Consider the following 15,015-nt stretch of genomic DNA (forward strand, 5'->3'; position numbering starts at 1 on the left):
ACGAAGACGCCATAACAAAGTTAAGGTCAAGTTAGCCTTCACCATAAACACACAAATACATACATTATTTAATAAAAATACTTTAGGTAGTTATTTAAAACCCTAATTAATCAGAACAATTATAAGTAATGTTATTATTATTATTATTATTATTATTATTATTATTATTATTATTATTATTATTTTAGTAGTAGGACTAGGAAAAGGCGGAGGGAAGGAGGAGAATGAGGTGCAGGAGGAGGGAGTAGCAGCTGTATTAGTAAGCAGTGCGTTAAAAAAACTAAGCAGATTAAATTTTAGGAAAGCTTTGTGCTGTGAAACTGGTGTCATTGTGATGTGTTTTTATTATTAATTTAGTTTACTTATTACTTTTTGATTAATTTGGTGAAAATATTTTACATACAGTAAAAATTATCTCATATATGCGTACTGTGCTGTATATACTTTAAAGTTTTTTCTTTTTGTATAATTTTTATCAACATTGTTCTGTCCACCTATATGCTGATATACTGACTTGTACTGAATGTTCTTAATTTTTTTGTAAATCTTTTTTAAAGTAGCTAGCCGTAGTTTCCATAGCTTTTCCACCCCAAAGGTTTTTGTGGATCTTTACGTAATATATTTTATATTGTTAAGCACGTGATTTGCCTAGCTTGAAAACTACAAGTAATAATGAGGACGAAAGTTACACGGTTTAGGCTTTTAAACAGTTTGACATAAATTCAATAAACGAAATACTAACTAAGCTAACTGTACGATTAAATACGTTGCACTATTTAAAAACTTTTGTAATAAAACATTTTAAACATTTTGTAAGTTTTACCGACATTAACGATTCTAAGAAATAATATTCTAATAATATATCATTTTTCTTGGCTCCAGTATAGTCAACACATTCTTTCACACAACTTAAGACAGTAAAAGCAGGGCTCATCCTTTTGTCTGAGCAATAAAATGATTTAAGTCCTGACGGTTATTGTAGATTGTAGGATGCCTTTCAGTTTACAAACGTTCAAAGCCAGAAGAGTTGTTTTGGACTTGGCAGTGTGAATCCAGCGTATCTCCTGTTTCAGGACATTTTTCTGTTTCTTAAATGTTACGATGCAAACGTTCGAAAAATATAATTCAACAGAGCTTGGATTTACTACTAAAACACTAAAGTAAGTGCAACCTAGATACAGTAATTATATTACCTCTGTTACTACTCCTATTCTTATCATTAGTATCAGTACTAATAGTTGTAGTAACAACAGTAGTGGTGTAGGGGAAGTAGTAGCCTACACACTTATCAGTCATTTTTATAAATTGGGTTTAGGAATAATCGTACGTTTTGCCTGTGAATAAAACTTACTTCTTTATTCCATCATAATCTGTAAGACAATATACACTTAATAATGGTTTGCATTAAACGGCTAGAGTCTGTTTTTGTCTTAAAACGTACAAGAGTTTCCTTTAAACTGTTCTCATAAGCCGAGGTGTTACAATAATAATCTATTGTGAACTGCTGTTAAATCCAGTGCCCGATGCGAAAAAAGAGACGAAGGACAGTACGCATATTCTTCTGTAATTGGTGAAAAAGGAACAAAACATCAGTTGTAAGTGTCTATGTTAAGTAAATCTCCAATGGAAAGATAAAAAAAATTCTAGCTTTATTTTTTAAATATCTCAGGCGTTCATCAAGTGTATGGCGTGGGCACCTGGGAAAAGAAAAAAAGACATTCTTAAAAGTTCACGAAACTGAGCCATGTTTTTGAGTAATGCAGACACAGTATTTTAAAATGTTTACAAAACTGACTTTATTTGTTGTAATATGTAATGCTTATTCCTGGAACAATGTGTCTTTGGTAACCTAACACTTCAGTGATTGTTTATCTGAATAAAGCCTTGTTTATGCACATGGGGAGTTTCAGAAGATGCAGGCAACCAATAATTTGCAGTTTGCTTTTGCCTATGAGCTGCCCGAGACAGTTTCTAATGACTGATATTGATATATGGTAATTTCTTTACCGGATCACATGACACAATTACCTCAAGAATCGATCAAGATGAATTGCACGTCAGCCTACGTTTCCGATTTTTTTCTCCCTCACGTCTCCTGTCCACACGCCTATGGTGCAATAGATGTACAAAGTTTGACACAGTCGAGTTGCCTGTTCGTGCTCTCTAACGCCAAACCGAGATATGACGGACTACGATGATCGCGGTAACTGCGCGTCCAATATGTATTTACCGAACTGCACGTACTATGTGTCGGCGCCAGATTTCTCAACTGTGTCTTCGTTTATACCGCAGTCCACGTCGTGCCAAGTTAATTTTCCATACTCTTCTAATATAGCTCAAGTCCAACCTGTTCGAGAAGTGACTTTCAGGGACTATGGACTGGATCACCCGAGCAAATGGCATTACAGGGGAAATTACGCTTCCTACTATTCAACGGACGAGATAATGCACCGGGATCTGCTCCAGTCATCAAGCAGGGCGGAAATGATATTCAAAAACGAGTCTGTATACAGTCATCACGGCGGCACGAACTCCGCGTGCAATTTTTTCACTAACGTCGGCCGAAACGGAGTACTTCCTCAAGGCTTTGACCAGTTTTTCGAAACTGTTAACGGGGGAAAGACCAACCCCGAGTCCTCCAGACAAAAGACTGAGCTTACTGTCCCCGGAGATGCCGCATATAATAAAGTGTCCTCAGATAGCGCGGATCAGACGAAAAGAGACACTGAAACCACAGAGGAAGAATCTTCACTATCAGCATGCGAACAAGAGGGGAAGAACAACGGCTCAAGTAGGTTCAAACATTAAACAATTCTTAAAGCTGCTAGACCACTTTGTCGTTCGGTTTTATGTGCAGCTTTATAAGCATGCAAAGGTTTTTAAATACCCAATACGACTTGCTTTGCAGTTGTAAAACATTTTTTATGATAGTAAATCAGTTCTGGGAGCATATGACGCTGAAAATGGCGATTTGTGTATTTTTAAAATTATTACAAACTTATATACATATATAAATGACCACAGTTACTAGTCATATACTATATCGAGCTTGAGAACTGCAGTTAGAGCTGCAACTAGTACCATGTCTATTTCCCATGTTTCATGAGTTTAGAAGACTAAGCCTTTTATGTTTAATATAATACTGGTCTTAACCGACACATTTTAACAGAACGATTGCGTGTTGTTCGTAGAAATAACAACAACAACAACAACCACCAAAATTTAGTTTGTTGACATGCCTTTTTGTTGGTACATGTTGGTGTCTGTGCAATACGAATGTGTTTACATTGGTGTATTTGTTTTCAGTCGTTACTTTGTTGTGTATGTGCTGACCATCTGTTGTTATATTCACGATTAAGGCATTTTCTAATCGTATATCTGTATATGAACATAATGTTTATTTAGTCTTTTGAAGTTATTGCAGAAAACGTCCGTTTTCACATCTTAATGTATTTAATGTTAGCCAGTTACGTGTTTGTGTAACATTGCATTGTTAACTATATGTTTCTGTTCCTAGGCACAAAGTCCAGAAAAAAGAGGTGCCCGTATTCAAAATATCAGATCCGAGAACTTGAACGAGAATTCTTTTTCAACGTGTACATAAATAAAGAGAAGCGCCTCCAGTTGTCAAGAATGCTAAACCTTACAGACCGTCAAGTAAAGATCTGGTTCCAGAACAGAAGGATGAAAGAAAAAAAACTCAATCGAGATCGTCTCCAGTACTTCACTGGAAATCCTTTATTCTGAAATGATTAGTCTATTTTAGCAGACCATGTTCATGGCTTTCACCGAGTCATGATTATGTATGTTAGTGGGACAATATGCATTCAACCGAAACAGATACGCAAGCTGAATTGTTAGGTATGATGTATACCTTTAACTATGCAAAAATGTTGGTAGCCTATTACAACAATGAACTCTTACCTCTGTAAATAAAAATTATATCCATACCAAGCAAACGTTCAAAAAAGAAATGGTACCGAACGATCGACAATCTTTTTCTTGTTTTGTTGTTTAATTGTGGTTGCTACAGAAACGTAATCGTATTGTATCTTTTTTTTTATTTATTACAATTTTAATGGTACAAGGCAACGTAACGATTGCAGTAAGCAAAACAAAGTTTGATTACAATAATCAATGCGTGTTTCCGTTAGTGTAGAATTGTGTATGCATTTGTTTCGGTAGCATGACGTGTATTGGTGTAGTAAATAAATATGAGTATTTCAGAACTTTCTGAACTTCTTTTAAGTAATAGCTTGTATTTTGTGTGAGAGAATGTGCTTGACGTTATATTTTTATTAAATAGATTTCTTTTTAAAACATTGAAAGCAGAACTGTGCATGCAAATTACTAAACATATTCATTAAATAAACATATTTACACTTCGATCCTTTTAATGGTATAATAGTGTAGTTTGTCAACGCATTAAGAGTGGGTGCAGAAACAAAATCATCACGATGAAACCCGTGAAAAGCTATAGGCCTAACTAAGGCAGATGCCTCGAGTTTTTGTTCTTTTACACTAAGGGTGTTTACCAAACCTTGAACCGCGTCTAGACAGTTCAATAAAGTCTAGCTGTAAAGGTCTAAATTGGGGGCTATTGTACCCTCTGGCCAGTCCAAATGCGAAGTTGGCCCTAAACCCTGCACATTGCACGGGTTTTCTTTTTTAGACAGGCATGTGGATGTTCATAAGTCCTATAAATTTGCACAGATTTAGACATTCTCATTCAAATGAATTAGTAACGCAAATGAAAACTTGATAAGTTTGGGAAAATTGGTAAGTTTTAAAACAACGCATCATCGCTGCGTTAGTGACATTTGTCAAGGTAAGATTTTAATATTAACAACAAAGGGTTCCTGTTAACCTACTATCTTATGGGTCAGTGTGGAAAAGTAGATACAAATATGAAAATCGGTTTTGAACTTCCGTAATGTCAAGGTCGCCACCCTTAACCCGTTTGTAAAATATAGGCGCTTTTTCCGTTGTTTTCTATGAGAAACGCCCTCCAAGAAATAAAATACTGCAGCATGAGCCAACATGGCCGCGAAGCACGACGCTTCCTTCCATTCAAGACCTGCTTTCTTCAGCCTTCTACACTGTCTAATCAAAACAAGGGTTCAGTTCCCTGTTAAAAACATAAATCTAAAATAAATAAATAATAAATAAATAAATATATGTCACTGTATCTGAAATAATTTTTTTATTAGAATACCTCGATAACAGAAATGCCTATTTAGACCTTATATTTTATACACACGTGTGCTGAAATATCATCACTAACGGTTTTGGTTTTCTGACAAAAATAATGTTAACTACACAAAAAGAATACGCATGCTATTATTCATTAAAAAAACGTTTTTTTTAAGACCTAAACCAAATAAAATCCCTTTCATGTAGTCTCAGCCTGTTACAACAACAAAGGCTCGCGTCGAAAGTGTATGCTTTACAAAAACAATAGGCCAGATAAAAATGTTAGAATTTTGTCAAGAACGACAACATTTTTATTTAAGTAATTACGCCTAAACATTCATTCATTCATTCATTCATTCATTCATTTATTCATTTTTGTAATTCAAATTAAGTATGAGATTATTATATTTATTTATTTGTAAGGCTTGATGTTTTTAAAAGAAAGGACAATTTACCATTACAATATGTCAAGTTGTAGTTCTATTTGTTATTTCTATATGGAGTTCTAAATAGACTGTTAAAGGCGTGATATTAAAAAAATATATAACAGTAGTTCTTACAGTGGGTACACATGCAAATATTTGTAGATATTTTACTAAAATGATTAGACAATTGCACGGCTGTTATATAGATATATGGGGTTCTTATTTTTAACAAATTTCTAAAAATGCAATTTAATTCTCTCTTACTCTCTTTTGACGTTAGTATACTCAGTGGCCACGTGGGGGCACACTTAGAACAGTTTTGTAGAAGACACTGCGTATTTCAAGTGTTCAGTTTGTAACAATGACTGTGATCTTGGAAGAACGTCGTTTGTATCTGAAGATTCTGACATTCCGTACAAGCTGCTTTTTAAAGTAGGATCACAGTATTTCTGAGTTTATTAAGGGAAAAGTAATTTTTATGGTGTGTCTAAAACAATCATCACACGCATTTTACTTTAGGAAGTTAACATTTATAAAATACCATCGCTGCTATAGAATTGTGAGTGTGTGTGTGTGTGTGTGTGTGTGTGTGTGTGTGTGTGTGTGTTTTCAAGTATTTTTTCTTCTAAATGGTTAGAAAATGTATTGTTTATTTGATGAAATTAACAGTTAACAGACTGTTCATTTTGTCTGTGTACATGGTTCAGAATCATCTAAATAAAAAAATAGCATATCACACATACACACACGCACACACACATATATATATATATATTATATGCATATATTTGACGGCACTGTTGCATATACAACTGTTTTTCTTTATTTTTTTTAAAAAAATACAAAGATCATAACTGAGAATAACAGCAATGTCAAATCACTGGGTAACCCGGCATTTTTGTACAGAAACACGGCAACTGATTTATAGTAAAAAAAAAAAAAACATGTAAGAAGTAGAATAAAAGGTTACACTTGTATATTGTTTTCCTGTTGCTTAGTTTCTCACTTTGGTGCTGCATGTAGCTACGGTCACTATTCATTAGTTATTGTTAAATGTATTGTAAAAAAAAAAAAAAAAAAAGTAGGCCTAATGTACATCTATCAATTTTTTACCTTTAAACTAATACAATAATTATGCAATAATATAAACGAAAAGTAAATACATCAAAATTTATCTTTTTTTTTTTTTAATAAAACACTGGACATGGGATAGGGCAACTGTTATATTTCTCTCCACCGCTGTGCCATTTCAAGCATTTTATTATGGTTAACTAATAACTGCTAAACATGAACATGCATCACAACACAATGCTACATAAATAACACTAGCGCATTTGTCATTCATGTGCTGTGAAAAATGGTTTTAATGTACAAGCAACACTTAATGCAAAATAAGCGGATGACTGGGAGGAAAGAATTATTATGCACAAAATTTTCAGGATTAATTTATCATAATATACAATGATTACTGGTACAACTTAGACGTTTCAGAAAATTACACATTCTATTGAAACTACATTATAAAATACATAATATTATGTATTATTATTATTATTATTATTATTATTATTATTATTATTATTATTATTAGTAGTAGTAGTAGTAGTAGTAGTAGTAGTAGTAGCAGTAGTAGTAGTAGCAGTAGTAGTAGTATTTGTAGTAGTAGTAGTATTCTTAATAATAATAATAATAATAATAATAATAATAATAATAATGTTTAATCATGTATAATTCTTAATTAAGTAATGATTTTAACATTTTAAAATCAATTAAAACAAAAAAAAGCATGTAATTTGTTTTAAATTATACACACCTATTGCATCCAAATAATGTAATTTTAGCAACTGCTGCTGTTATAGTTGTTGGTGTTGTTGATTGAAGTGGTAGTGATATAGGTCCTCTAAAGTATAAGTAACTGATTTATTTTGAAAACAAAGCTATTATTTGAACCAGGCCTAAAATCCACAAAAGATATCCAGAAAAAGGACATATGAATCGGCGGTTGCAGGTGTACTTTACAAATGAATATGTAAAATTAGCCAGCGCATATATGCACGGTAACCAAATACCATGAAATTATACACGAAAATGTAACATACAAATTTAAAACCTATTCATGGGGCAAGTGAATGTTTAAAAATAGTATAGTTAAGGAAGCAGCTTATATCCATTCTCTGTCAAATGAACCCGCACAACATCATGCGTTTTAAAAAAAGTATACCAGCTAATCAAATGTATTTAACTTGCACTTGGATCAGTTTACAGGGCAAAGACATTTGTTTATTCAGTACAAATCAAAACATATACATATCTACCCGTCCGTTTTTTATTGTATTTATTATACATGAAGAGCATATAGAATTGTTTATAACAGCCTTCGTCTTTGTCCGTCTTGAAATCAATTTCAAGTCCGTGTTCTAGGTGTCGCTGTTGACCACGTCTGAATCTCCAAATCATGTGTCGGTGCGCACACGTGACAGAGAAGAGCCTGCGTCTCAAGGCCATTTTCAAATTTCATTGGTGAGATAGTCATGTGGTTGCAGAGAGACCCTCCGGGTTACGCGGGATTGTTTTGCTAGATATGTCAGCTTACAAAGGACATCTCTCTCTTCTTTAAAATCTCTCCAAAATGTCCTATCCCAATAGTTCTCCCACTGCTAATACGTTTTTGGTAGATTCTTTAATTGGGGCCTGCAGAACAGATAATTTCTATTCCAGCAGCAACATGTATATGCCATCCAGTGCAGAATTGGGAAGTTATGGAATGCAAACCTGTGGACTCTTGCCGTCTCTTGGCAAACGGGGGGAAGTAAACCACCAAAATATTGGCATGAACGTGCACTCGTACATACCTCAGCTTGATAACTGGGTAGATCCGAACAGATCTTGTCGAATAGAGCAAGCATCTAACCAGATGCCCACTTGCACATTTTCCCAGAGTATAAAAGAAGAGAGCAGTTGCTGCATGTATTCCGACAAGAGAGCAAAGGTCAGTTCGTCCGAGATGCCCGCGTACTCTAATCTGATCTCCGAGGCGTGTACGGTGGACGGCCCAGAAATTCCGGTCCCGGGTTATTTCAGACTGAGCCAAACATACACTACAGCTAAAAGCCAGGACTATAGGCACGAGACTAGCACTCCGAACACTTTGATGCAGCTGAACCGGCTGACTCCTAAGCCACACTCCGCGTCCTTTGTCGAGGCGGAAAAAAAGGTGCCGGAGATTGAAGAGGTGGAGACGCGCAGCCCGAGTCCGGACAACACGGCGAGCTCTCAGGAGGAGAAGAGTAACACTGCCGAGGCGCCTGTCTCCAGCCCGGAATTGCCACACAAGGAAACGAAAGGTGGGTACAATAAAAAGATTTAATCGCGTCGCGCTGTAATACGAACGCTCCACCATCATAAAACCCAATATAAAACACAAACAACCCCGAAAGTCGTAATGTTTAATGAGAGGCTTACTCGGGTTGCAGTAAAAGACTTTACAGGAAACGGTGCCGCGCGCTAACATTAAATAGCCTGCCTTTTGTTGCGGACCCTTTAAAGTTTCTTTCTTTCTTTCTTTCTTTCTTTCTTTCTTTCTTTCTTTCTTTCTTTCTTTCTTTCTTTTGATTCTTTTGGATAACTTGCTTTTTGTAAACATATATATGTGTATATGTGTACATATACACATATATATATGTGTGTGTGTGTGTGTGTGTGTTTGTGTGTGTGTGTAGAAATTAAGATATTTCAATTATTATATTATTTACATTTCAACCTTTTATAATTAATTGGCAACATGAAACTGGGAATTTAATTTTCATATTTGCTGAATTTGGTTATTTTTTAAATACAACCACTGACGTGTGTTTAAAATGGTTAAATGACCACTTAAGATTTAATAGCTTGTGTTATTTGTAGGCTAACCTTGGCCAAAATCTACCTTTGCTATAGACTATTCTCATGTTAAGGTCATTGTCCTACTTGTTATACAAACGAATAGCTGAAAGATATCTTGAAAGAGAATATCTTGAAAGAGAATATAGGGTGATTTTTTTTATTCTTTCTAAATTTCTTTAGCATTAATTAAAAGTTTTGAATTCTTATTTATTGATAATTTGGGAGAGTTTTCAGACATTTGCAGTGATTAAAGGGCCATTCATTTTGAGTCATTTTATTTATTTATTCTTTTATTTGCTCTGTTTGTTTTCCAGAATGCAAAACGGATACACCGACGAGCAACTGGTTAACTGCGAAGAGTGGTAGAAAAAAAAGATGCCCATATACAAAGCACCAAACCTTGGAATTAGAAAAGGAGTTTTTATTCAACATGTACCTGACTCGAGAGCGCCGTCTAGAGATCAGTAAAAGCGTAAACCTCACCGACAGACAAGTGAAGATTTGGTTTCAAAACCGCAGGATGAAGCTTAAGAAGATGAGCAGAGAAAACCGAATCCGGGAACTTAATTCAAATCTCACCTTTTCGTGAACCTGCAAACCAGTGCATGCCTTGAACAAATTCCATGTCTGCCTCTCAATACATATATTCATAATGGGTTATTCTACAACATGATGCTGTAGAATATAGGACGTTTTTTTTCTCGTTCAGATACTGTGATTGTTGCTACACGTCAAAATAAGTTTTTTATTGTAGTTACTTGATGGTATTCAAGTATTATTATAAAATGTATGAATTGTGTATAGCCATTATGTTTCACAGGGTATGAAGTGGTCTTAAATTATGATACGTGACAGAAACACAAATACGTTGTGTGTTTTTCATGGGATACAATATAGTGTCGCACAGGACAACACTGAAATTCCTTGCAAACATGACTTTGGACCTGAAAGCACAGTTGCCGTTTTTAATCAGCGTAAGCTCCCTATCATCTTCGAAAAAAGTGTACATTTATGTGAAATCTTAAATTGCTCTGTATAGTAAATGTGATATGTAATATTAAAATATTTACTTCTAGTGCATGTTTGTGGCATGTATCGTGTAATAAACTGTTTGTCGAAGTAGCAGATTGTGTGTAAACAGTGTTTCATAAACTATATATAAAAACACATTAAAAAACCCTCAAAACAAACAAAGACCATAAAACAACCACCAAAATACAAACAAGCCATTAAATGAAAATATGGCACGAATATATTGTCTTCTTTGTCGTCCTTCTATCTGTAAATTGTTAAGTAAGTACAATTTCTGATATTGTAACAACTCCAGTTAAAATGTTTACATGTTGAGTAGATTTTTGTTTACGGTAATACATAATACTGCCCAGTTATATAAAAAAAATCCTATATTAACAAAATTACTAGAACGCCTTGAAGCGGATAAGAATAATACGTTAAGCACAACACAATATATATTTAAATGTTGATAGTATCTCCCAAAATAAAGTCAAATCAATATTGGAATGAATATTTTGGTATTTTATTGCAGAAAATAAATAATTTGTAAATATTGCATAAGAATTTGCATTAAATAAAAATAATTTAAAATAGGGAAACTTAGACTGAACAATACCTATCTCTCTCTCTCTCTCTCTCTCTCTCTCTCTCTCTCTCTCTCTCTCTCTCTCTCTCTCTCTCTCTCTCTCTCTCTCTCTCTCTCTTTGTGTGTGTGTCTATGTGTGTGTTTGTGTGTATGAGTGTGTGTGTGTGTGTGTGTGTGTGTGTGTGTGTGTGTGTGTGGCTTAGCTTTGTCTACATATTATGTTTAAATGGTTATTCAAATTCATTAATAACTATTAAGTTTCGATGTTTATTATTTTTACTGGCTTAACTTCTTTATTAGGTAGATGTCTCCATTGTAAAAGTCAAAGTATGCCTTGTTAATATATTTATAAATAAGAAAAAAGAATTCAGTAATAAAAACAATTATTAGCAAATAACGTGTTGACAGATTAATTATCAGTGGACTTATAGTTACCATCTTGCGCGAATTTTGAATTGTGATTAAAACGAATATCATCTGCGGGGTGATAGATCGAAGCTTAATTATTTGTGTTCAAATAAATGCAGTCATAGAAACATATTTCACTTTGTAATGCGATGTGTCCGTTTTATTAAGAGCTCATTAATGCATATCCAAATGCACCTCATAAAGATTTTTATTGATAGACATAAACACATTATGACTTACTTCTTAATAAATACAAAATACATTCAGATACTATGCTCTATGTTAAACGAAATTTCAGAAACGTAGGTTTTCAACTGAAAAGAAACATGGGCAGTTTGTAAAATATGAGAATCCTCCAGGAAACGTGGTATGTTGTTTTACAGCGTGTTATTGCATTTATTTTACGAGGGCTTAAAACTCAGTACACTATTAAATAGCCCACTTTACAAGACTGGAGTATAGGATATATCTCATGACGAGATCTTGTGCGATTTTACACTTAGCTGGAGTAATTTGGCATGCAGATATAAACGATGAGAAGAGATCGTAGAATAAATGTGTGTTTTAATCTGGCTAGGTAAAAAATAGTCCCTGGCCTCCCCATTTTACCAGTAGATTAAAACAAAATGATTTTGGACATAATAATATACTGCTATATAATTGTTTTAGAAAAAATGTGTATACGTATATATCTTTATCTTTAGCCAGATGGCAATACCAACCATACCGTTATAAGCGGATTGATTTACTCTCTGTATTGGTAAATATGATCACGTGATTCATGTAACCAATCACTGAAGATGAAGCCAGCAAAAATACTATGATTGTGCGGAGGCAAGGTTTCCGTAACAGTGTAACCTTTTATATGACTACGAGGGGATCCAAAAATGTCGACCAGTTCAACTCTGAGCAACTATTATGTGGACTCTATAATGGGACACGAGGCGGAGGACGTGTACGGAGCGCGTTATGTCCAGAGCCCGCACTCTGCGGTCGCTAGGCCGTCAGGTGTAGGGGAAAATGCGGATTTTTCCTCCTGTAGTTTTGCTCCCAAAACAACCGTGTTCCCCACGTCATGGTCCTCGGTTCATCCGCCGTCCACGGCCACGATGTCCGGAATTTACCATCCGTATGTGCACCAGTCCCATATCGCATGTACAGATAACAGATACGTGCGTTCATGGGTAGATCCGATCTCGAACCACATCTCATTTTCCGGCTTCCATTCGACTAGTCGTCAGTGCGGGACAAAGGCGGAAACTTTACCGCCGAAAAGGACTGAGAGCTCTGCCTTCGTCTCTGACGCTCCGGCGGCCCCAGACTACAATTGTAACACCTTGGCCGAGTGTGTACAGAAAGCTACCAAAGATACCGCTGACAACGATATTTCCAACCAAAGTGAGCCCAAAGACGAGAAACATCAACAACAACAACTTGACCCAAGTAAGTAAAAGAAATTGCCCTGTGATTTACAACCGTCAGAACTGTACGAGCAGGGTGTGTAAAGCTGGAGGTTTTACTAACCAATAAAAGTGTCTGAACTCTTACCGCAGGTCCAAAGAAATGTATGCAGCCATAAACCTACTTTTTAACAGAATTTACCGATAATAGCATCTTTGCCATCAATTATTGCTATTGCAAATTGCTTATTAAATTCAGGTAAATAAATTAAGAAATTTATTTCATACTACAGCTGCTTTTGTTTATCTAGTTTGTCCATTTGTTTATTGCTTTTGTAACCTTGGATTTATTGGGTTATTCATTCTTTTACAGGCAACCCCGCAGCAAACTGGATTCATGCACGTTCAACGAGGAAGAAACGATGTCCATATACAAAATACCAAACACTAGAACTCGAAAAGGAATTTCTTTATAACATGTATTTGACGAGAGATCGCCGTTACGAAGTTGCACGAATTCTAAATTTGACAGAAAGGCAGGTGAAGATCTGGTTTCAGAACAGAAGAATGAAAATGAAGAAGATGAACAGAGAGAGGGGTAGCCAGGAGCCTCAGTGAATAACACTGTGGCCAGCGCGCCAAGCCAAGTGTTCTTTATGTATATATATGTAATATGTTAAGTTTAGCTCAATGTTGTTGGAGCCTTACTGGTTTATGTTATTTGTGTGTCTTTGTCAAATAATTTTATGGAAAAACACAAGCTTACATTCTGATTATTTTGGCTTGGACGTCTAGAGAGTCTTAAAATAATTACAATTTGTTCATTCTTGAAATAAAATGTTCAAACGGTTGTGCACGCAGGTAAAGTAGACACACTAGTTATATTAAATGCTATTTTGATTGCCTGTGTTAGTGCACACTTAGATTAATAGTGTACACCACACTGACTGAGGAACAGTATTCATGGAGCAGTAATAGGCAAGGCTATTCTCCCTAGTTGCTGACACCCAATAAGCAGTATTATTCAAACAGGAATATTTGGGTATAGAATTAAACATAAAGACAACATAGAGACTTACATGTTGCCGGATATACCATACAAATATCGTTAAAGATTAGTTTAGAAGTTGTGAGAACAACAAGGTCGTACTAGGTAGTTAAAGTGCTGGCAATGAAAAGAGATTAATTTAACACTACGATGTATAATAAATATGCGTTTTAATACATAATAACGCATATATATATATTTCCATATATTAAACTTATAAAAAGTCTCTGGAGCTTATATGGAATTTAACAACGTATACATACAACGTATGTGTCTCTCACAAAACGGAACTTAGAAGTATTATACATGTCTAAAATATACTAGCAAAATAATTTTTAACAGTATAGAATTCTCCCTCTTGGGGGGCTAAGATTGTGGACCAGACAATACCGCTGAAGGTTTTTTGTTTGTTTAGTTTTTTTTTTTATTTTTGATTTGTTTTGTTTTTCCGAGATAGAGAAAATGTTTTCAACGAAATAAACTCAGTTGGTGCTTGAACTGCACACGTGTGTGCGCTTGTTTGTTGTTCTTATGTTAAAAATGTTTAGTGTTAGATGATATCGGTAGGCCTAATAAACCGTTTATGATTGCGAAATAAGTGTTGATGAGAACCCCAATTTATTTTCAACCCTTACTTTAGAATTACTTTAGAGCAGGAAGAGACTGGGTCCAATAAAGCCATATAGAAGACTAGACGTCTGGTCTAAATGACTTTATGGTCTAAGACAGTAATTGCACTCTGCTTTGAAAACGTTCTAGTTGGGTGTTTGTGTCTGTTGCTGACAACCAAAAATGCAGACACTTTTCTACGGGGTGTCTGGTCGATAAATTGTCTGTCGGTGAGACTGAAAGAAATCGACCCAACACACGGAAAGTCAGGTTTATTCACCAAATGCATTTCCACTCATGGACTGCAACATTTAACTTTGACTGTTGCCTAAAATTTTATTTTTAATTATAATTCTAGCAGAAAATCGGTTTATACCAGTGCTTTCTTAATAAATATATAACAAAGTCGTGCAAATATTCATCCAAATATTCATGCCTACGGTCACAAGA

The 15,015-nt window shown here is 34.9% G+C and overlaps 3 protein-coding genes across 3 annotated transcripts; all 3 read left to right on the top strand.

Moving 5' to 3' along the window:
• The first annotated feature begins 2,057 nt into the window (after nt 1–2,057).
• On the top strand, nt 2,058–4,329 carry hoxd11a (homeobox D11a). Its single transcript, XM_060877340.1, has 2 exons — nt 2,058–2,791; nt 3,518–4,329. Exons 1-2 carry the CDS (start codon nt 2,182–2,184, stop codon nt 3,745–3,747), a joined length of 840 nt encoding a protein of 279 aa, XP_060733323.1. The 5' UTR covers nt 2,058–2,181; the 3' UTR covers nt 3,748–4,329.
• A 3,857-nt stretch (nt 4,330–8,186) lies between these two features.
• On the top strand, nt 8,187–10,676 carry hoxd10a (homeobox D10a). The gene is made up of 2 exons (XM_060877341.1): nt 8,187–8,962; nt 9,815–10,676. Exons 1-2 carry the CDS (start codon nt 8,248–8,250, stop codon nt 10,087–10,089), a joined length of 990 nt encoding a protein of 329 aa, XP_060733324.1. The 5' UTR covers nt 8,187–8,247; the 3' UTR covers nt 10,090–10,676.
• A 1,642-nt stretch (nt 10,677–12,318) lies between these two features.
• hoxd9a (homeobox D9a) lies at nt 12,319–14,459 on the top strand. The gene is made up of 2 exons (XM_060876563.1): nt 12,319–12,951; nt 13,282–14,459. The coding sequence occupies exons 1-2, from the start codon at nt 12,396–12,398 to the stop codon at nt 13,524–13,526; spliced, it is 801 nt and encodes a 266-aa protein (XP_060732546.1). The 5' UTR covers nt 12,319–12,395; the 3' UTR covers nt 13,527–14,459.
• The last annotated feature ends 556 nt before the right edge of the window (nt 14,460–15,015 follow it).

Source organism: Tachysurus vachellii, chromosome 8 (genome assembly GCF_030014155.1).
Source record: "Tachysurus vachellii isolate PV-2020 chromosome 8, HZAU_Pvac_v1, whole genome shotgun sequence".
Classification (NCBI taxonomy): Eukaryota; Metazoa; Chordata; class Actinopteri; order Siluriformes; family Bagridae; genus Tachysurus; species Tachysurus vachellii.